The 25363-nt window shown below is 36.5% G+C and overlaps 1 protein-coding gene across 1 annotated transcript in view; it reads left to right on the top strand.

The window, feature by feature from the left end:
* Positions 1 to 6441, top strand: part of LOC150105698 (uncharacterized) — a 100945-nt gene extending 94504 nt beyond the window's left edge. The window contains exon 17 of the mRNA XM_090394532.1: positions 898 to 6441. Coding sequence (XP_090250658.1) covers positions 898 to 4400 — 3503 coding nt within the window. The 3' untranslated portion in view covers positions 4401 to 6441. The remainder of the gene's footprint in view (positions 1 to 897) is intronic.
* Positions 6442 to 25363: the final 18922 nt, after the last annotated feature.

Raw genomic sequence — 25363 nt, 5'->3', positions numbered from 1 at the left:
TTTTCCTAAAAGAGCAACAGTCAAACTTAGTATAACCTTTATAATTACTGAGCACAATATGTTGTCAACCTTAACAATAAATCTGTGAAGTATTCTTACTGGGAAAACATTTTCAGCCGAATTTAAATGGACTGAAAAATACAATAAAAGTGGTCCTTTTATATTTTTACAAAAGCTTGAGTCCTGAAAAAAACTTTAAATTAAAATTCGGATTAAAAATAGCGTTAATTAACTCCTTAACGTACCAATTAAAAATCAGAAAGCGGTCGTTTTTTTTTCTGCCAAGTTTTGGGCGAGGGTGATTTGCTGGATCAAATTCATCATTATTTGAAAAATAATGATGAATTTGTGCAAACGCAAACGAAATAGCCGATACACGCCGTTGGCAACTTTTCTCGGCTGAAATGAAATAGGCCCAAGATTGTCTAGCGTCTATATTCGGTTGTATTTATATGCGAAACCAAAATTCAAAATCAATTTTGGTGCAATAAACAAAAGACGTGTCACAGACGTCATTGTATGTTAAGGGGTTAAATAATTAAAAAAAAAAAAAAAAGTCTCATTTCAAAGGCGCAAGAATAGCTCCCCCCCATTCCGTTTATTACGATATTGAAATGGCCGAGGTAGTGAACTGATGCAAGAAGCTGAAAACTACAGTTTCACTGTAGTTTTCAGCTTCTTGCATCAGTTCATTAGGTTGCGAAGTCGTTTTCAAGAGGAATTTTATTGCTAGAACGGATATTCATGAAATTGGGAAATATTCACGATATTTTAAAAGTTAAACTTTTCGAACTTTCTTTAAATTTAAATTCATTAAAATATGTTTTACATAAATAGTTACAAATGGCATCAATTTTTATTTCTACATTGATCTTAACTTGCTTATTTTTATTTCAGTCAACGACAATCGACCTGCTTCCTTTTCTGGTAGCGAGAGTGACAGCCACATTATTGATATCCTGCTCAGTGATATCCAAAGTGGATTTCCCCAGAATCGTGAGGGTAGTTTCAGAGGGAGAAAATTAGTGCGCACTCCACTGGAAGGAAGTGGTGACTTCAGCAGGGTCAACAGCCAGACTGGAAGTTTGCCATCTGGAGAGGAGGGTATAAGTTCCCCTCGAATTACGAGGCGTCGTATTGGGTCTCTGAGTTCCATTACTCCAAGCGAAGGTGGAGACAATGGAGAATCACCAGATGTTACACCAAATGGCAGTCTAAGAAGACGTCGTAGTAGGTTATCGTCAGAAGACCAGGATGATAATCTCATGGACTTTCTCCGTCAGGGTGCTGAACAGGAAGGTGGCCGAGACCGTAAATCTCGTAGTCATATCGACGGAGGGTCTCTGGATCGTTCTTGGCTGCGTAGATCTAGTCGAAGACGTCGTCCAGAATTGCTTTCATCGGATTTTAATGAAAGGGAAAGGCCAGCATCTCCTATATCACCTACCATAGAGAGAACTGCAGAACCATCAGATGGTGAACCTGAAGCAAAGCCAAAACAGTGGAAAAGAAAGATCGAAGAATGGCTTCAAGAAAATGAAAACGAAAACGATAAGGAAAAGATACTTCGAGAAAAGATGATACAAGAACGACGAAGGAGGCATGAATTAGATCCTAAAGATTTGGATACATATCCGCCTGTTTCTCCCATTATGGATAAATCTGATGAGTGGAAGAATCCTGGAAATTTAGAAACAGTTCACGAAGCAAAGACTGATTCGGAAATTTATGCCCGAAAATTAAAAAATCTACTTCCCTCAACCGACGTAAACAGAGTAATGGCAGCTATAGAGAATGTGCAAGTGAAAGACAAATCCAAGTGGAGAAAAAGCACCCTCAATGTTGCAAACAGTTGTGAATCTGTAGAGGATGACAGACGGAAGTATCGTAACCGACAGTCTTCAATTCCTGAAATAGCACCTGGAAAACTTGGCAATCTAGAGAGCACTCTGGATACACTTACTTTATATATTAGTAGACCTACAGAAGAAAGCGAATCGACGTCCAATAAATTGCCAGAGAAACATCCTGATGATACAGTTTCTCAATCTGTGCATTCTTATGCAAAATTTCCAGACCACCATCAAGCCCCAGATCATGGAGAAAATGCTCTTCAAAAAACTGCACCCTCTATAACAAATCCAAAAAATTCAACTGGACAAGTAAAATACGAGCCTGTAAAAATACCGGTTCCGTCAGTGGTTTTAAATCAGTTTGACTCGGCAGATAATTCATGTCCAATAGATAACAACAAAATGGCGAACAATTTTGAACGCAATAATCAGAGTTCTGTTCAGGTGAAATCCTTAGATTCTGAGATGGCATCAGTTCAAGGAACCATAAACAAACTCTTCAGAAGGGAACCTTCTTTGAAAGGAACTCAAAACCATATTAATAGCAAAAATGATAACCTCAATGACGTTTTCTATGTTAACGGTAAAAATGATCAAGTAGAAAAGAAAGAAGTTAATAACATAGATGTAGTGAGTAATTTAAAAAATATGGAGGATGATAAAGGTGAAGACGATGAAGGTAATTTTGACAGATTTTCCCTAATGAGAAAAACAACCAGACGAACACGACAACGACAAAAATTCCCAGAAGGCTCTCAGTATAATCACGAGATAGAAAACAAAGCATTAGCAAATGGTATAGAGAGTGGGAAAATCGAGAATTTTGTTGATAATCAGAAGGTTCCATTTAAAAATTCGGATAACTTAGATTACATAGAGGGTGCATTAAAAGATATTAATCAGGCTAGTAAAGAAATTCAAAATTTGCAGCACCTTCAAGAAAATAAACGGAGTTCAAAGGCATTAGACTCCATGCAGTTAAACCTAGGAGAAACTGATGAAGAAGGTGACAGAAAGAAACTCTCCTTAAGAGAAAAACTCTCTAACCGGTTTCATAAATTCACTGAAAGTTTTAAAGCTCCTGATTGTGGTAAACAACATAGCCTAGAGAATGATGCCAGCAGGAGAAGTTCACCAAAAATTCTGTCTCCCATAGAACAAACAGGTGAACCAAAGATTTTCAACTTAACGAATCAAGGAGAAAAACCCGTAGTTACTTCCACGGAAGTTTCCCGTACCTCCACTATCCCTAGCACAAACAATTCTTTTAAACAAATGCCAACAAGCAATGAGCCTAATAACTCATCTACCGTTTCATCAGAAAAATTTTATCCAGCTGTACCATCTCCAAGAAACGATTTGCATTCATCAAATCGGATATTTCCAATAGTCACTTCTCCTAGCAAATGCAAGTCTTTGGAAGAACACGAGAAGGATGAAGGATTCGAAGAAACACAGTCCCTTCTTTCTGAGGCTCTTTCTCAAGGAACTTATGACACAGATCTTGTCGATTCCCCTAGGAGTTTTCATCAATCCGATACCAGGTCTTCGCCAGAAGTTCAGATAAATGGAATAAAGGAAAATGATAAACTAGATAGCATAAATCCCATTAGCAATAACACTATCAAAAAAGTAGTTGGCAAATCACCCAGTGCATCTCCACCAACTGCACTGAAAATTCCTTTAATGAAAAGGTCATTGAGTGCTTCTGGTAGATATGAAGTAAGCAAACCTACTACAGGCGTTGCAAAAGGTCAAATTAATTCAGAGAGACCTCCGAGGAGAGAGACGCCTCAATTGTCTAAATCCACAAATAAAGTGCCTGCAAAAGAATCAAACTCGAATCTTAAGAGTTCTAGATCGTATCTACCTGTAGACACGACGAACTCAAAATCGAGAACAAAAATCCCATGTTCCAGCCCAGTAATAAAGAGAAAAGTGGAACAGACGAAATCGACAAAAAATCTACAAAATAGGACTTCAGAATATACAACACATTCCACACCTGTTACACCCTCTGATGAAAATAAACTCTTCAATTCTTTAAATGATTCGCTTAATGTGTTAAACAAGAATAAACGAACTAGTTCATCTCAATCTGTGAACATCTCTCCATTAGGATCAGGCGTCATCAATAAACTGAATGGAAATTCTCTTTCTGTACATTCGTCACAGAGATCGCCGAGTTTGCATAGGAAATTTGGAGAAACTTCCATAATGCCAGCAAAAGGACCAAGAAAATTAATTAGCACACCACCACCATTGCCAGTCAAGTCCATTCCAGATTCAGGAAAAGTCAAATCTAATCCACAAAGAACAAAAGTTCCAGTAACAAGGCCATCTACTGTCTCACGGCTGGACAGAACACAGAACGGTTCTCCATTAAAGAGAACCGTTTCCAGGAGTTCGTCTTCAGATAAATCAACAACCACTAGTAACAAAAGTACTGAATCTACTAAACGGATAGAAGATTCTAAACGTAGTGGTTTTATGAAGGCAACCTCGTCTTCGTCGGCAAAAATTGCTGGCCAAAGGACAACCAGATAGTGATTTTTGAACTTCATGCAAAGTTATTTATCCGAAAATAATAACCAGCGAAAACTATAACTTCTGATGTGTAAGATGACTCTGCTTAGCCTGTTATTCTCCAGTGAACGGTGCTATATACAGAACACCATGCGGACTTTGCTTCTGAAAGTGAATTTTTGATTACGACTTCCAAACTCGGCCTTCGTTCTAATTCACCTTTTTCCAAGTTCGACTAATAGGCTGTTAGTTACTTTCCCCTCCCTTTGCTATTTAAATTTCATTCCCCCCGTATAAGATTAGAATTATTAATCCATTTCGTCCGATGTACATGGAGTAATAACTTAAAAGACAAATGAATTTTACATCGGCTAATTAGCTATCCAAATAGTTGCAAGAAACTTAACATAAGAAAACAGGAATCGTATCAATGCTTCATAACTTTAGTTCGCCAGTGCCATGTTTTCTATTCGAAACTTGATAATCACCACTATTTGTGCGACTATATGTATTGGATATTTGTTCTAAATAGCTTGGATTATTTTGAGATGCTTTTATTTTCTCTTGAAATACAATAATCAAATGTTATATACACTAAGTGGCCCAAAGTGTGGAATTCAAAAAAAGTAAGTTTTTACTTCTTTATGAGAATTCCTGTGATAAGAATAATAGGTATATCGCTTTGTATTTCATTTCATTCCAAATTCTAATTGAAATCATTTTTAAAATTGGAAAAACAAAATGAAAAAGTTACACTGCGAAATATGGTTACTGTAGCATACAGTTAATTATTGCACACTTTTCTTTTAATTATTACTTCGATATTGAATCTTTGATTACCTGTTAAATGATCGTTGCTTATAAATCACTTCATCTATATATTTTTCTATTGTATTAATAGAAATATTGAAAATTGAATATTATAATAATCGGACCACTTATTAATTGGTTCTAGTGATCAAGAAGAAAAAAAAATTGTAGGCTATAACAATTCTCTTCAAAATGCATATTCTAATACTTCATGTTATCGACAGTTTTCCCCAATATCAGAAATCAGCTAACTCGAACAGATGAACATATATATTCGGTTAATGTTCAACCATATGCCATAACATCATTATTGAAAATTTTTGTATCTGTTTGTCATTGAATGCATTCAGACACATTCAAAACATTCATTATTTCGGATAAGTCATTTTCCTATGGGCAAGTGAGTCTCGTAATTCTGTTATAGTCTGCAGAACTGCAATTTTATTTATTTACTTTTCCAATATAGTGTCGAAACCTGGAAGTATTTTTGCATTATGTTCATAGGTATACCTTGTTTCTACAAAACAATGACTTTGGTACCTTCTATTAAGATCACTTTCTAAAAACTGTGTGCTTGTTATATACAGATTGTTTCTGGTTATAGCCATATGTGGTATAACTTATAAACTATTTTTAGCGACACTAATAGTTTATGTATACAAACATCGTATTTATGACATTACACACACACACACACACACACACACACACACACACAGAGAAATTGATTGTTTTGAAAAAGCGCGTGCTTTGGGTCACACTGTGTAGTATAACTAGTTATTTAATTAAATACAGATTATATTTTTCTGAAAGAATAGCGAAAAAGATTTGTTAATATATACAGAGAAATGAAATTTCTCATTAATTAAAATTTTCGTCACTATGAATAAGAACCAAAAATTTTCTTATATATATTAATTTATATACAGTTCCGGTATACAACGAATAAAGCAAATGATGAAATATTACATGATACCTAAAAGAATGTCTGTCCCCACCATTGTAAAGCACTTCAGCGAGTGCTTGAAGCCTTACACACTTCATTAAGTCTCCATCAGATTGAGACGAAGTATTAGCTTCCCCCCCCCTCTCTCTTATTTTATTACTTCATTCTGCGAATTTAAAATTTCTTCAAACTGTAGATGGCAAAAGCACTAAATGTATGTTTTATATTTTAAAATATCTTCTTTATAAACGTGTAGTTTTAAATTTGCATATGAATTACATAAACTCATGCAATTCATTTTTAAATGCCAGATACACATCGGCTTCTACAAAACGTTTTTTTTTTTTATTTATTCTTAATGCTAGTAAACAGATAGTAAACGAATTAGATACATCGATGAAAAGAAAATTTGTGTTAGGAAATGTTAGTGTTATTTAAAAAGTCATGTGCAAAATTTCACAAATCATTAAGGTCTAATGAAATTAGCATAATCGCTGTATAAAATATTAATATTAATCAATTTTTAAAGCAACTATAAATATTTATATTTTATAATTTTTAAACTTTATCAAATTAGTTTAAGAATATATTTAAATAAGGAATATGTAAATACTCATTTTATTATACATCTAAAATAACTTTTCACTTTCTTTATCATGAAATTGTAAGTAAATAACTAAAATTTTAATGTTTCAAATAATTTATTTAGTTGTTAATATGGAATTTTAACTGATTTCAATGAAACTATAACTGAAATATGTGAATTATAAGTGGCTTATATCTGTAACCGTTATATTTGTTATTCTCCATATTTTATGCATTTCATAAAGTATTTTTGTGTTAATGATTTCATAACTATTAAATTTGCATGGTTAGTGTAAAACTGAATAGTAACAACTGTAAATAGTGAGAGATGCTTTCATCCTTTTATGTAACCGTTATTCCAAATGACTATTACTATGTATAATATACTGATAACATAGCAGACATGAATACAAATACAATTTTGCTAAGAGAATTTTAATTAGGTGATTACGTAAGGAAAGAAAAGTATGAAATTAAGTATATGACAAACGAAATTTTATTATTCCTAAAATTAGTATAACTAAAGTGGGTAATAAAATTACGAATAATATAATAAAGATTGTATGATACCTTTTTGATATCTGAATTACTTCAAGAGTTGCATCAACAGTAGCTCCACACTATGTCAAAATTTAATTTTATTCATTTTTATTTTTATCAGTTATTCTACAATAACTCCTTGAAATTTTAAAAAGGTAAGTTTATTTTCCTAAATCTTTCCTAGTAGAATAAAAATAATGTTATTATTATATTAGTTAAAATAATACAAATTGTCATCGAAAGCTTTATTTCCAAAATATCTATTTAAAATGTATTAGTACTTCGCGTTCGTTATCAGTATATTATCCAAGATATTCTACCATTGACAACATTATATGAAAATATTTTCACTGGTGTATTATTATTGAAATTCTAACAAGAATGTATTAAATACAGAGTATGTTAAGAAATATAACAGAATATTGGCGAACTCTTTTCTGAGTAATTGGCCATTAGGCATAACATATGAGCTTGTATAAAATCTAACATAAATGCTAGTAATCGAAAGCGATATTTACTGTATAAAGTTAATGATGCTTTTAGAAAGCTAATATTACTTTTATAATTTTATCTCAGGAATATTACTACTAAATATGTCTCTAATAAAGACTTTAAAAATCAATTATTTTCTTTCTTTCAAAACACATGAACATGACTCGCATTCTACTTACAATTTTAACACTTGCGTTGATCACTAGACCAATAAAGAATCTGCCGTGGCCGAGTTTAAAATGATTCAGTATTAACATCCGTATTAACGAGCTTTGCAATAGAACTCGGTTAACTGTACACAGTATACAGCTTACTTAGTCTTACAGGTAATAGACAATACTTCGGATAAGTGAAGACAAGATAATGAACTGCCTTATGCTTGGGCATCAAAGGATTTGTTTTTATTTCACAGAAGAAATTAAAAATTAAGAATTTCCCATCAGGTTTTGGCAAATGGTCCCTGAACTTTGCAGTGCAGTAAACGTTCAGAAATGATAAAGCTGGAGTAGCATTTCAAATGCTCAGAGCTAATACGAATACATAAACCAATTCTAAACTTTACTTCATTAGTCGTTTAATACACTCTTCAACGGCTTTGCTCTAACTTTCTATGGGCGAAGCACATAGAAAGCATTTTTGAAATAAGATTGTAATGAAAATTTACATTAAAGAAGAATATAATTTATCAGCAAAAATATAAATAAAAACATAGAACGCTTTCTTTGGCCAATGAATTGGTTCGATTTTAATCGCAGAGGGGAACTTTTTCTAAGCCTTTCTTTGAGGTATTTCCGAGTTAGTCGATCTCGGGTAAGAGCAAGAGGGATTTTTTCTTCCTATGAACTGAAGGAAATCAACAGTAGAATCCGCACTGTTTCCGATAACATATTGCGTTCGGATCCACAAAATGGTAACAGGTGTCTGTCGTACTCTCTATCTACCGAATGTAGATAGAGAGCTGGCATGAAATATCATTGATAGTTCATGCCAGTCATCTCTGATTCGCAAAGGGTAGAGACTGAATTCCCCTCGGTATACAAAAAAATTAGGACTAAAACGGTCTTGCCTACTCCCTTCGTATAATAAAAGCGTTAGCGGATTTATATACCATGTTGAAAGAAGTATTTGGACACCTAGTTGTAGTGAAAATACGTTTTAATTACATTTCTAGTACTGAGTGGTACCCTCCCTTTGGACTGAATGACAGCAACTAAGAGGACCGTGCTTTCAATCAATTTCTGATACGTTGCCATGGGATTATTCTTCGTGCAAAGATACCTTCATTGCTGCTGATGACGATGATGGTCGCTGTAGTCTGGAGCGACTTCGGCGTTATAATTAGTCCCAAAGATATTCGATGGGGGAATTGAAGTCTGGACTTTGAGCCAGCCAGTCCAACACTTCAACGTTGTGTTGTGGAAAGCAGTCTCAGACATGGAGTGCAGTACGGAATGGAGCATTTCTTGCTCATACATGCAAGGGTCACTGCCAAGATACTTTCACAGCGTCAGAAGCATGAAGATGTAAAGAAAGTCTAGGTAGCCATCAGACGTCATGGTTTTGGGCACATCCACTAATTGATTTGAACCATTGCACAGAAATGTTCCAATACCATTGCCAAGCATCCACCAAGCCTGACAGTTGGAGTGGTGCATTCCTGCTGGAACCGTTCCCTGGCTAATCTACAGATCCAAACATGAACATCAGTGTGAAACATTTTGGAATCGTGAATCATCGCTCCACAGAACCGTTTTCCAATCACCTACGGTCCAAGAACCATGTGAAAGACATCAGTTTAAACGTCGATTGCGTTCAGGAGGGTGATGTGTGACTTTTTTGCACTGGCTCTGCCATGGTAACATAAGAAATGCAACTCTGCAGACAATTATAATGCTGACAGATATCTCTGCAGCATTTTCCAGGTTGATTGCGAATTCTGCCGCTGATGACGTGTGGGATGCTCGAACATTCCTAGACAGAACTCGTCGATCTCGGTCAGTGAGTATCGGTGGCCTCACAGGTCGTTTTCCTGCTGTGATAGCACCAATGGTGGATTTCGTTGTACTGAGATGGGTAGCAATGTCATGGACAAAAAGGCTACTCATGTGACACCCAGCTACCATTCCTTGCTGAAAGTTTGTCAGTTAAGCTGAACTGGTATCTTGATATTGATTTCAGCACAAACCATTCAGCACATCGCACCTTTTATTACCAGACTTACGCACACATTTCCTGAATATTTGAATATGGTAGGATCAGAAATTTGTGACAGGTAAAGTGTCCAAATACTTATGTCAAATTTGATTACATTTGTGTTACAAATTAGTTTAACATTTGGATTGCGAATTTAAGTTGCGGCAACTGTACAAAACAAAATTCAGGCAGAAATATCGACAAAATAGCTAAATGCAGTTCTATGTTGAAAACAAGGGACCGAAGAGTAAACTGCTTGGGAAGAAGAAAAAAGACACGATGGTGTGAGGAAAAACAACGGTGGCGTCCACCCTAATAAGATGTAGGACCGCCTTTCACTGTGACGACTTACAGCCTATGATAGGAATCAATGGAAATTGTGGACGATTCTTTCTTTGGGCATTTCATAGGGTCCTGGACCATTGTGGGGGCGGACGTTTCTTGACTTCACCCGACGCACCACTTCATTCCACAGATGTTCAATAGAGTTGAGATCAGGGCTCTGTGGAAGCCAGTCAAGTGTGGTGATGTACGTATCCATAAACCAGCCTTATGACACTGCATTGTCATGCTGAAAGAGACAATGGTCAGTTCCATAGAAACGCTGCAAACCAGAAAGTACTGCATTTCCAGAATGTTCAGATACCTCTTAAAGTTCAATATTCGTGGTAACCACCAAAAGAGGTCAGATATCAAGCCAAGAAAAACAGATCCTTACCATCACATCCTCACCTCTAAATTCCACAGCTGGGATTATGCACTCTGGTAAGAGACGTTCAGCAGCATACCCTACACCCACACCCATCCGTCAGCAGGTAGAAGGTGTAGCATGATTCCTCACTCCATAAAGCTTTCCGAGCTTCCATGTCCCAATGTATATGCTATTTGCACCAGTGAAAATGACGCAGCATGTTGATTCCAATCATATTGCTGTCCAACCATGGAAATACATGTGAGCCTTGATTCAAAACATTTTTGGCAGATTCCTGTTCCACTCGATGTCCGGATCTTTACATTCGATGTGTCGGCAGACGAATGGCTGTTTATACATATTATCCTTCGTAGCAACCTACGATCAATTTCGGTAAGTGTGGTAGGTAGTCCACTGTGGGGCACTTGCAATGGACTCCCTATGTTTCCATCCCAGCATGGTAACACTAATTAATGGCCCAATATGCCGAACAGATAGGCCTGCAACATGGCGCCAATCATATCGTATCCTATCATAACGCCTCTTTCAAACAGCCATTTCACCCAGATGCAGACTTGGGAGCATCATATTCCACAATTTGTACCTGCTAAAAACTCGTGACTCGTTGCATGCCACAATGGAACTTGCTCGTGAGAGTGTGTGTGGTGGTAGGGGGTTAGTCCGTTGACTTCTTTCTTATCAATGTAGATACATATCAAGCTGCAGCGATTAGGGAAGGAAGATTTTCCATGTACATCGGTAATCGGTGTTATGTTACGCACAAAGCTCGAGACTTTTAAAACATTCAACAAGAAGTAGTTTGCAAAATTTACAAGCCATTCGCACTAGGAATGTTAATCGCGAATAGAGGCAATGCACTGGTCGGCCACGTTGCTTTCACTGATAACTGCCTTTTACATTTCTGATGATATACCTCTCACAGACAGATGTATCGATTATAGTAAATTCCCATGTGATTTTGGAATAAGGGCATAAAAATAGCGAATTTGACGTCTGATGGGTTCTAAGTTAGGATTTTGTAATTGGGCCATTCTTCTTTACATGAGCCCCAGTAATAGGCCCAAATACTGTAAAACTATGCAATCCTTTGGATACCAAAAAGATTCTGCTTTGAAAATTACAGATTCTGCCATATAATGAAAAAATAGTGAAAGTCTTTGGAATCGGTACTTCACACAGTTGAAGGATAGACCACCCATTTCCTATTAGCAGACATCCTATCACCATGTTTGATCTCAGTTTATTTTTATGTATACTGAAAAAAAAAACAATTACAAATACTGGGTACAGTAACCAGACGGCTTGGTTGCCAGAGAGATAATCGTATCCACTCTTTCACCCAACAGGTGCAGCTTCCAACCACTTCGTGAGCATAATGTTGGGAACTGTCTTTAGGTGGTAGATGAATTTCATCGCTGGCATGAGACCACCATCCGACTTATTCGACATGGAATGTTTTCATGTTTGGTCTCTAGAACACAGTTTCCGAACCAGGTCAAAATAAAAAGTATAAAACATAATGATTAAAAAAAATCATTAGTCCGCCCACGATCGTAGTGTTCTATATTCTTCATAAATTTTGATGAGTAGAGGAGACAAAGCGTCATTTTCGAAAATTCTGAAAGAGCTTCAACTTTCGTTACTAATATCTCCATTAATACAGCAATAATAAATTTGGAAGAGAAATGTAGTGATGAGATGTGAACGAGATAATGGCAGACAACTGTTATCGTCTGCTATTTGTAATCCTAACTAGTATTGCTTTGTATGTATTTTCTGTGTGTGTGGAGGGGGGGGGGGAGGTATAGATCGTTTTCGTTGAGATGCAGCGTTAAATATTGGACTTTGTTCTGGGAGAAAAAAAATTCCTATATTGATGAGTCGAAGATCCATTAAGTCTGGATTACGAAGCCTGTATAATGTATTTGTAACCGCTTGAGTTCTTGCCGGTTTGACTCTTTTCTGGAGAAAAAATGGAGTTTTCAGGAGGAAACTCCAGAAAATCACTATTTTATGGGAATAATTTTCACAGCTTCATAGATAATTTTCCTGCTAAACATTATTGTGTACCTGTCTAGCTCAGTGGCGTGTGTTGTCTACAACTCTAGATCTTCTGAAGAAAGAGTGTGGTAAATTCAGTTCTAGTCGCCGACTACAGGAGCCCTTTTTTTTTGACCGGTTCCCGAGTTAGTCGATCTATGTTTTGGCAAGCGAGTTTTTCGTCCCGTAAATCTACCGTACAATCACACTATTTTCAGACAGTAAACACAGTATTAGGATTAGTGACTACGAGATGGCGGCACTTGTCAGTCGCCTCTCTCCACCTGGATATCATGTGTAACTGGTGACAGCATTGGACCAGCTAACTCTGATTGGTTACTGGTGGAGATTGAACTCTCCCCTTAGTCTCCAAAAGTTACATACGGCTAAAATGGCCTCGCCTACTCTCTATATATATTGGAATCAAAGGTGTTAGCTAATTTTTTTGACGTTGTTCTCTGAGAAGATTTCTGCAATCTCCATATAAGAACCGTGTCCATTAATACTCCCAAGTCCTTTGTCTCCTAATCTTCTGAAATAGAATCGGTATAGTTCAGTTTGTGATCTCAAATTAAAAATGTATAACCTCTCACTTCATAATTACATCTTGCTGAAGTGATACTACACCAAATTAGCAAGACTTGCTTTGACACAGGAGCTCTATTCGTTGATCACTAATGAACTGGAAGACTATCAGGTTAAGAAGTTGATAATGGCCTTCTCCACAATTTTTGAGATAAGTGTAATGAGATGATAGGTTAATGATTGATCGTTATCAACTCCACCACACACTTTTTTAATAGCTCAGTTGCTTTCTCTCCAACAAATTCCGTGCAGATTGAAAAGATATATAGAATAGGTGTTAGTTTTGAACACAATCGGAAAGTTGCCATCAAAGCCAGAAGTGAGTCCAAGCTATTTTTGATTCTTCTGATTTATTTCTAACAAGAAGCTAGAGGCAGCAATAAGTTGTTCTCGAGATTATGGTGGTTGGCTGTGCACATCAATGGAAAAATTAAAGAATAAAAGAGTTGTCAAGATGTTATAATGGATGTGAGGTGGGATAATTAAAAAGCCAAAGTTTCACCCAATGGTCTTGGCAACGGATTAAAAGGCTCTATTACACTTGAACAGTAAACGTTTTGTGCATGTCAACCTTTTCTGAATCAGAACTGAATTTGCTGATGACTCTGAAGTTGTTATTGTGTTACGGTTAATGACAATGCATGCAAAAGTGGAGTTTTGATCTTGAGCCACCTGTGATATGAATACTCAATTTTTGTTTTATGGCCTTCGGACTGTTCTCAAAATCTTCCCTCTGTTGAAGGATTAGACTGATGTCGAAGATTTTGTGAGGAACATGGAAGAAGGAAAGCTTTCTTTCGTTATATTTCTGTAAGTCAATCAGAAAAGATATTTGGATCAGGAGAACGAAAACAATAAGCAGATAATGGTTGGTTATGTAGAGAAACTCTTGGACGAGGCTATGATCAGGGTTATCAAGAGGAGGGCTGACAGTTACAGTGCATTTGGAATAAGAACGAGTTCAGAAAATGTCGGTATATTAGAAGGATGATTACTACCTGTTGTTCTGGTTTTACCTGTATAATTTCTATAAGGGCTCTGCTAAAAGTAAATATGGCAACCTCGCTTCAATCAGTGGTAATGGAGAAGGAGAACCAGCTTTAGTTATGGAAAATGAAGTCCCAAGAGAAGATATAATTGTTTTGGTTTGTAGAAATTTCAGCTTTCAGGATGTTTATCAGATTTCGCTTCTTTTTTTAATCATTTATCGCTCATCCAGTGTGCCCTTTAGTCTGTTCATACCTGCTCATCACATTTTGTCCCGATAATCCCCGCATGAATTATTTAATTTTTCCCAGTTCTTGTTTGATAAGAGCATTCGGACATTTTATTTTCATGGAATTTATATCCTTAACTAAGTGAGTACAATATGTAATTTATCTTATTATGATACTTCCAAGGAGTTCAATATTCGTTGTGGGAAGACACACTACTCCACTACAACGTACCATTACCTTTTCATTTATTTCTTAACTCACATACATGAGTTCATTTTCTTCTGGTTCCTTATGCATCCATTATAACATCCATTATACGATATTTTATGTTTAACTCGGTCACTCATGATTAGATTATCCTTTTTTCTTAAATGAAACTGTCATATATCACCATTTGGGATTAACCCAGATGGTCACTCCTCTTAATCTGCAGACAAAATGATCATTTTAATTAATGGTTTTGGGAACCACAATGAACATTGACTATATTAGATTCCTTGAGCTGGAATAGTCTGGACCTGCTGAACATGCCATCTCTCCAAAATATAAGGTTCTTTGTAAAACGACCAGTCCTGCATCAAAGCCACTTTTTTTTTAAGGGGAAGTTTTTTAAGAAAGCTGTGAAACCTTGCTACATTACCTCCCCACAATTTGATTGGCTTAAGTTTTTCTTCACACAGCCATCCCTAATTAATTTTATATATATATATATATATATATATATATTAGGGTTACCAAGTAATTTTATAAGCTTGGTTATTTAACTCCTAATCCCAAGTAAGCAAACAGTTAAGTTTGCGCCTGAAACATAGTTCAAGTCTAAAGATGGTACAACACCAGGGCAACTCATTGTAAAGGTGGATAAAGCTCTGATCACTATTCTTAGTATTTCCCATAATGTAAAGCACATCTCACTAGAAGATGTACAATACATTGTGGGTGGGGTCACTACCCAGACCGCTTTCAACCTTTTTTGAGGTCCTCAGTGAGTAGCTAGACCCTAAATACCAAGTATATAATTACATCTCTATCTCCTCCAGAGATTCTTATTAAAAATAAAAACACTTTGTAGCAACTTTTATAGGTAAAGTTGATAAGGTTCTGTATTACTAAAACCTTGGTATTTAGGGTCTAGCTACTCACTGAGGAGACCTCAAAAAAAAAAAAGGTTGAAACCGGTCTGGGTAGTGACCCCGCCCACAATGTATTGCAGTATACATCTTCTAGTGAGATGTGCTTTACATTATGGGAAATACTAAGAATAGTGATCAGAGCTTTACCCACCTTTACAATGAGTTGCCCTGGTGTTGTACCATCTTTAGACTTGAACTATGTTTCAGGCGCAAACTTAACTGTTTGCTTAAGTGGAATTAGGAGTTAAATGACCAAGCTTATAAAATTACTTGGTAACCCTAATATACAGTATCCCCAAGTTTAAAAAATTAATTACATATATAGAGGATGTCCCAAAATTCACGCAAGATTTAAATTTAGCACCATTTGTGTGGTAAAGTGTTGCCAACGAGAAAAAAAAGACAGCGTGACAGCTGACAGTTCAGGGTTATTAAAAATGGAGCGCTACACGAAAGAACAACGCATTTTCATTGTTGAGCAATATTTTAAAAATAATGAAGGTTTGGCAGCTATAGTTCGCAATTTTCGTACAAAATATGGTCGGAATAGTGATTTAACTTCATCAACTGTGAAAAGATTAATTTAAAAAATTCAAGGAAACTGGATCAATTAGTGATCTTATACACTCTGGCCGTCCTTCAACAAGTCGTTCAACAGAAAACATCGAAGCAGTTCGTGAGAGTGTTGCTGAGAGTCGAGGAACATCAATTTGGCGCCGTGGTCTTGAATTGGGCATTTCGAGAAGCTCTCTGCAGTGTATTCTCACGAAAGATTTGCATCTTTATGCTTACAAAGTTCAATTGACTCAAGAATTGAAGCCTACTGACCACACGCAGCGAAGAGAGTTCGTTGAATGGATTATGGAACAACAACAACAAGTGGATGCTTCTTTTTCGAACAAAATCATCTTCAGCGATGAGGCTCATTTTCTTCTTGATGGCTTCGTAATTGTCGCATTTGGGGTTCAGAAAATCCATGAGTGATTGTTGAGAAACAAATGCATCCACATCATGTCACTGTTTGGTGCGGATTTTGGGCTGGAGGCATCATCGATCCATTCTTCTTCGAAAATGCGGCTGGTAAGGCAATAACAGTTAATGGTGCTCGCTATCGCGACATGATAATACAGTTTTTTGTGCCTAAATTGCAAGATATGGATGTGGACGACATGTGGTTTCAACAAGACGGTGCCATATGCCATACAGCCAGAGAAACAATTCAATTACTGCATGAGTCATTTTCTGGTCGTGTAATTTCCCGTTTTGGTGATCAGAACTGGCCGCCCAGATCAACGCCGTTGGACTTGCTTTGGGGTTTTTTGAAGTCTAAGGTTTATGCCAACAAGCCCACGACCACCCACGCCTTGAAGGAGGAAATTGAGCGCTGTATCAACGAAATTCACTCAGCCACATTTATGCAAAACGGTCATGGAAAATTTCGACAAAAGAGTGCGTATGTGCCAGCCAAGCCGTGGAGGCCATTTACCCGATATGCTATTCCATGCATAACCCTATACTGTATACTTTATGAATCAATAAGAAATTACAATTTTTAATTAAAAACCTGTGTTTTCTATCAAAATTACTTCTTGCGTGAATTTTGGAACACCCTGTATAAGCAGTGCGATCGCTTGGCTCACCGTGATCGGATTTTTTGAACAATGAAGTGAGCGCAATATCAGAAGAAACGGATCTGGACTCATACCCATTACACCTTCATCATGAAACAAATGATCTTTCTTCCAGTGATCTTGTAGCCTATTCATTTTTATGTTGTCCATCTGCAAAATCCCCTCCAGAATCCTAAAAACTCTTCTATAATTAAATCTTTCCACAGACATATTTGGGATTGGTTTTTGGTTTCTTCAGACAAAAATATCTGAGTGTCTGAGTGGCATTGTAACTGGTTTAGTACACAACTTCGTGTAGAAATTCTCTGTCAATAGAAGACAAAAAGTAACCCATTGGTATGTTCCCATTTGGTAAAATTAGTTGACTTTCATTTTTAATAAATGGAAGAAACTTCATGCTAACTGGATCAGTTTGTCAAATGAGTTCATTTTCATTTGTAGTCGGCATTTAAATGTCTTTGTCATTTGCGACTGCCCAGGTCAGACTGAATAATACAGCATAGAAGCATGTGACTCTTACACCGTTTAGAAGCGGGAGTGGCGCAGGCGTAAATACCTGTTTGAACGTGTTAAGCCACAGACGAGTTTTTAATGCTTTTATGGTTGTTACGATTTTGGAGAAAGTGATAAAAAGACTGATAGTCATGAAGTAATTTATTAAAGGACGTTCTTTTGCTTTTTATTATAATGCATATTAAAAAAAATCAGCTAACGCCTTTTATGCACTTATAGGGAGTAGGCGAGGCCGTTTAGCCCTATCTAACTTATGGAAACTGAGTGGGCAGTTCAATCTCCACTGGTAGCCAATCAGAAATAATTGTCAAAGGCAATTATTAATTTTAAGCGGTATCCAGTGAACAGACTGCTAACAAGTGCCGCCATCTCGTGATCCCTAACACCAACACCTTATTTTTAATGTCTGAAATAGTGTAGGTGAAAAAATATATACACTGTTTTTTCTGAATTTTTTCAAAAGTATTTCAAAAATACTTTTGAAAAACAGTATAAGTCGATAGTTAATTCGATATTAAATTGTAACATATTTGGATTGTCCTCGCCGTTAGCCTAATGGCTGTGTACTTTGCAACCATATGCCGGCATATGGTTGCAAAGCGCACCTAGGACACTCCTGGGGAAGGAGTGTCCTAGGTTCGATTACCGTCAGTGACGTGAGGAGCTGAAGGATCTTCCTCAGCCATAGCCAAAGTTAGCCTGTCTTGGGCGTGGACAGTACGGTTTTTTCCCCAGTTTATCCTGGGGTTTTCCATCCTGCAAAGCAGGCAAACCGGCCTTGAGAACTCAACACTATGGACATAGGACACACCGGGGCATAGGGCTGACCACCTTATCCTGTGAACGGTTTGAGGTCCGATGATTAATAAACCTTCGACACTGCAAGAAGGTAAAAGAGGGAAAAAAGAAGATGACATATTTGGATTTGGATATCAGATTAATGGCATTATTATTCTCCCAAGAACTGAAGGAGTTAAAGACTAATCTAGGAAGTCCTTTTGTCATACACACCTTAAACACATTCAAATTCTTTGCAGACACCACCCTCTCAGGCAAGGTATTCCACTCATTCACAAATTTGCATGCAAAAAACCTGCTTCTCATTCCCTTGTTCACACCCTCATTATACAGCTTCCACGGATGACCTCTTGTTCTCCCCCTGATCTTCGATCATTTTATAAAAAAAACTCTTCAACATTGATCCTATAACAAAATCTTACCAACTTGAACATCGTTATCATATCACCCCTCTTCATCCTATCCACTAGACTCTGTAAATTACATCTTCTCGACCTTTCCTCATATTCCACACCCCAGAGATCAGAAACCTTAGTCAGTCGCCTCTGGACCCTTTTCAACATCTTCTCGTCATACTGAAAACCAGGTGACCAAATCACAGTAATTAATGTGTGGCCTAATCAAGGCATTATACAATGGAACAAGAATATCCTTACTTCTGCAAGTCAGTTTCTTCCACATCATTCCCAGATTCTTTGTGTTGTCCTCACAATTTTGGTAATGTGTCCACTAAATTTCTGATCCTTATCCCCATCTCCAAGATCTCTTATTTTCTCCAACTCCAAAATACATCCCCACCAAGCATAAATTCTACACCCGATCTTTGTTTCCCAAATTTTAAAACCTTACATTTTGCATCATTGAACTCGCATCCTCATTCCTGTGCGCATTCACTCAATTTATTCAGTCTTCTTGTAAGGCCACAACAACTTCTCTACTCTTCATAGTTCGTACCAACTTTGCATCATATGCAAATCGTATATTCCCATCCAAATCTTCGCCAATGTCGTTAACTTACAGGTTAAACAGCAATAACCCTAAAACAGACCTCTGAGTCACACCACTAGTGACTTTCCTCTTCTAGGATATCCCCCCCCCCCCATATACAGCTTGCTGATACCTATGAGATAGCTAGTCTCCGATCCAGTGCGCTAATCTAACATCCAACCCCATCCGCTCTAGTTTGACTATCAAATTGTCATGCAGTAATCTATCAAAAGCCTTTGCAAAATCCAAGTGTACTACTGTGTATATCCCTCTCCTCTTTCCAAGGAAGCCGTCACCTTATTGTAATAAGTAGATTACTAAAACATGACCTCCCTTTAGCAAATCCATGCTAAAGTCCATCAAAGATAATACCATTGTTGTATTCCCAATTCTGGATTCTAGTTCTCACCAGCTTCTCCAACAAATATGTATCATGTATATGCATGTATGTGGAACAATATCAGGAAAATGGAACTGTATATGCGACTTTGTAGGGGTGCACATTGTACGCCGAGATACTATTCAATCTCTATAAGTTAAACAGTACTTAATTCTACTGCCGAATAACCACAATATCGTCACTATACAGCAGGGAGGTATTTTTAGTTGTTTGCGGGTGATGCCAAGTGTCGGAAGATTATTAGATTTAGTATGATGTCTGACTTTTCGGGATAATCTGAATAAGTTGGAAGGGTAGGAGAATGTATAGGTATAAGAGAGTTTAATGTCACTAAGGGTAAGGTTTTGACCTTTGGGATCAGCAGTGAGTGGGGCTGTAAACTCTATTAGCGGGATTGTACTGTAGGAAATAGAGTAGACTATGGATCTTGGAATGATGATGGATAGAAATTTGAAATTCAAGGGACATATTGCAAATATAGCAAAGACACAAGATTTCTCCATTTTTCTTCTTTTTTGAAATTTTTCTACTTTCTCTGATCATTGTTTATTATGTAGTGAACAACGGCAGTACTCACCCCCCACTTTTCATGTTTTTGATAGGGATACCATAACGACGCAGCGGTAAAGAGATATTCGGTAAACAGCATTATGCTGTATTGTACGACTTTGTAGGGGGTGCACATTGTACGCCGAGAACCACAGCTTTTCGCTTGGCGAAAATCTGCTCTGGTGGAACGGCGTTTATCCAGAGAATCTTATAGCGAGCATGTTTCAGGTGTCAGGCCTGTTTATATGTATCTTATTCGCACGAGAAAGGTCGCAAAACCTATAGTACATCAGTCCTGTGTGGTTAGTCGTTAGAGGTGATAAGCTGTACTGTTATGTGACCATATTATATCGATTTCTGGAATGTGTTCTTTTTGGTAATTCTTATACACCCCTATGTCCGACATTTCTTGCTGTCTCATTTTATTACTGTACATAATACATACCTAATTTTGTATTGCTTCATTGTAAACTTCACGAGTTACACCACATTTTCTAAGTGCTTTATTCATTTTGTCGAGCAGCGTAACATGACCACTCTCAATGACAGAGGTTTTAGATCAAACATGAAGCAGTAATAGGTAGAGTTATGTGACCAGATATACAGCATTATGCTGTATTGTACAGCATTTACGTCCTGTACAGCATTATTATATGTACAGCATTTGAAATATTTTATTCACCTTAACAGAAAGAGTAAACTACGAACATACATTAGTTGTTTATTCTGGGGAACTTTTTCATGTAAAATTATTTTTTGATTATATGCCAAACTTTTAAAGAATATTTTCAGTTGTGAATAAATTATGGACTGCAGAGAAAACACAATTAAAACTTGAGACAATAAAGGCCATTCTTATTGTGAAATATATGATTGATTCCTGTGAAGATTTTATGAGTGAAATATCAGAGGATGATGAATCATTGAAAAGAATTCATTCTTCCGAAAAATAAGTTTTGTGTGATATTTACTTTTGCATATATTATTAAGAATTTAAATAAAAGTTGCTTTTAATAAATATCTATTCATTGTATAAATAAAATAAATAAGTTTTTCTGGGATATTTACTTTTGCATCCATTATTGAGAATTTAAATAAAAATTTCTTGATAGTTTAGTAGTAACAATATTATTAATTAGTAATAATAACAAGAATAAAAGCAGAATTTTATTGAAAAGGTATGATTATATTTCTGTTGGGATAAGAAGAAATACAGCAATTTGAGAATATACGCCTGGAGGGAAGGCAAACCCACAAAGCAGGAAACAAAAGTTATGCAACCAGTGGAACGTGTCCAGCATTGGTCCTTGGATAATCTGGTCACTATAATGTAGAGTCTAATATTACACAACATAAATTTCCCCATAATTCAAGAAATTTTTGTTTTCGAGATGTAGATATTTTTATAAGAAGCTTCCGATAACAACTTTTTACTTGCTCAATTTCTTTAACGTTCAAAGAGATGCAGCAGGATATATTATTGTTAAATAACAGGAAATAGAACTGGATTACCATTCGACTCGTTGGGATCTCTGAACCTAGCAATCCAATAGAGTGAGTTATCTTTCTCCCATCTATTGAATCCTATTTAGATAATGGCTCTAACATTGTTATTACTAAAGATTCTGGGGTTCCTCAATTTAACAGGTGGAGATTAAATAGAGGAAAGCCCGCACATTTGTAACACTCGTTACAGAGATCAAGGATCAGGGCCTAATTCATATATTTGAAAAGGAAAAATACCAACAGAGAAATCACTTGGTTGCACACGCTGTACTGCCTCACCTAGAACGAATCTATACATCTTATAGCCTGAAAAGTAATGTGTATTAAATCACTTTTCAATTCGATAAGATAGCAACTAGCTCAAGAATATGGAAAATGCCAGGAAACTTTACTGAGCCATTTAAAGATCTACTCGGTAACTCATGTACAATGCGGATCGTTCAACGACTGGAACTGAGAAAACAGGCTTGACTTCAAAACAAAAAAAAAAAAAAAAAAAATCACACGATTTATCGAATGGGGCAAAAACTAGAAGCTGTCTCCAAAGGAACATTATACTAGAGAAAACAGATATCCTCGTTAAGGAATTATCACGAAATCGAAGCATCATTGGGAAAAAAAATAAAAAAACACGATTACAAAATTAGACTGCATTTAAGATCTGTAGATACTCCTCCCTTCTGCAATAGTGAAATGCCAAAATCACGAGAACGGGTTAATATAGAATATCTCATCTCCATAAATAATTGAGACTGACAAATGTAGCAGATATTTACTAGCCTTCTATCTATACCCACTGGCAATGGTTTCTCCAATTCTCTGAAAAATATCAACTACACCGTGTGCCTTTTGAAGTTGTCACAGAACAGAGAACACCACGCTATTTTAGGACAGATAACGCCTGAAGAAGCTGCAATTGTGTTCAACAGTTGCAAAAGAGACACGTACTGGCAACTTAATTAAAAACCTTTATGCATATGTACATAAACGTCACTTAAGCAGCATATATGCAAAATGCATGGTCACATGTCACCCTATGACCATGCATTTAAGAATTCTGCTGGCCAGTAATAATCAGTAGTATTGATCACAATGTGAAAAAGATTGTGATCTTTTAGAGTTCGATAAAGGACTTATTGTGAGTGCTCATCTGACTGGAGCCACAATTTTGAAAATAGTAGAGCTGACTGGTTTCTCAAATGGTGAGATATCCTGGGTGTTCAATCAGTGGAAAAATAACCCACATTGCTTGTCTAAGAGGCATAACTAGATCTTAAGACAGTCTGTTAGGAATGAGATCGCCATCATCTGAGAAAGCTTGTATAAACAGAACTTCCCGTGTGCAGCAATTGACCAAAGTATTTAACGAAGACCATTCCCAACCCATATTTCACCATACTATGTGCAAGGAATTGTAGAGCGTCGGTATTGCCAGTCACATACCTATACAGAAATAATTGATTTTTGTGAGGAAAATGGGAGAGTTTGTCTACAGTGTCAGGAGCACCATGATGACTGGACAATGGAAAAGGGTTATGTGGTCCGACAAGTCACGGCACCTTGTTCTGTACCAACGGTAGGCATAGTTTGCCAGGAGCCCCATGAAGCAATGAACTCTGCTTTCCTTTTGAACAAAATACGTTCTGGAGGTGGTATCGTGGTGTAGGGCATGTTCTGTTGGTATGGAACTGGTCTCCTGATTTGCTGGGAGGTTGGGTGTCCTCTAAGGAATATATGAACATTGTTTCCTCCAAACCATCATCTTCCCTGTTCACTCCCAAAGCCCTGATCTGTACCCTATTGAGAATGTATAGGTCATGTTAGAAAAACAGATTTGTGAGCAAAGCCCTCTCCTGTCAGATGTGAGCCAGTTAACCCCATTGCCTTCAATATGGACAAAATACATCACTCCTCCACACTTCGTATCCATCACGTATTTCAACAGTATTACAATTTTAATATGCACTTCGCATCCATGGTAACTTGGACATATATATATACGTCCTGGCCGGTTGGGTGGTTAAAGGGCTGTCTGGTATGTTGTAGACATAGATGCAATCTTACACCTTGTAGAATCTATGCCAAAGCACATGTGCTATAATTTAGGCTAAAAGAGGTTCAACACGGTATTAAATAAGTTTCTAATTCAGTGGCTGGTATGTGTATATGGACTGTGAGCAGTTTTATCATACCATCATACTCATCCTCTACTTTTCTCGCTAGTAGTTGAATCAGTCACCAAGGAATGTTTATCTATTAGCTGAATCGCTGTTCAGATAAAAATCATTGTTTATGCAAATGATGTCATCGTAACTTAGGTCAGTCTGTCTACTGCTTTTTTTATTTTTTTTAAATTAAATTTAACACAAAAGTTTACTAGCATTATTGGCCTAATATTAATCTAAAACAACTTAATTCCTAAGTGTGGGGCATTGAATTCTGCCTGTCTGGCCTCAAGCCTCATGAAAAATGTAAAAATCCTCAAATAGTTTTAGCCATGCCTTTTATGAAAATTCAGGTTGGAAAAAGTTGGACTTTTTTGAGAGAGAGCTGAGCCTCTCTTTCTTTCTCTTTAAGAGTGAGATCCACACCTACTGCAGAAAAATATGGGGCAGATCTCACTGTTTTTAAGTACTTATGGAATTTTCAAAACGAAATATCATGAAGCTCCTTTTTTTTTTGCCAGTAACAAAAGGATTAATCCCACCAATCCTTAAAATGAAATGGTTAGTAGGCTCTAACAGCCAATTGCATCTGCAACATATACTTTTTTACGTTTTTTCCCTTTACTTCAGCAGGAAATCACTGACTATAGGGGCTGCAGAATTTGTACATGTACTAACATAAATATATCATAGATTAATTACAAAACTTAGGAGTATATAATCTACAAATTGATGTTAGTGCATTGTACAAATTTTGCATATATAATTGCCATCATCATGATTGTTTGCTCATTTCTAAATAAAGAATATAATTCATTAACAAGTATAATTTACTTTTTGACCAGACAATTAAAAAAAAAAAAAAAAACCGCTACTGCTATATAAATAAAGCAAGTTGTGAAACTTTGTTAAATTGATCCATTCTCAATAGGTCTGATGTGCAACATGTTTTATAGCAGATACTGCTTCTCAACACTGTTCATCTCAATGAATTAATTTCTCCTCCCCTGCATCACTTGGATTTAAGTACAGTCAGACAGTGCTGCTCTATGCTAACTTGTGATTTCACTTTACACAGCTTAATTTTCTGTTATGCTTGCTTGTACTCACATTCATTCATATTGAAGATATTCCTGATAAATGGACAAAATATTTTATATTTATCAAGTGAGAAATCAGATT

Source organism: Typopeltis vanoorti, chromosome 6 (assembly GCF_054136105.1).
Source record: "Typopeltis vanoorti isolate ZY-2024b chromosome 6, IOZ_Tvanoo_1.0, whole genome shotgun sequence".
In the NCBI taxonomy this organism is placed as follows: domain Eukaryota; kingdom Metazoa; phylum Arthropoda; class Arachnida; order Uropygi; family Thelyphonidae; genus Typopeltis; species Typopeltis vanoorti.
Note: the sequence above shows the minus strand (reverse complement) of the source record. Positions and strands in the feature narration are given on the sequence as shown.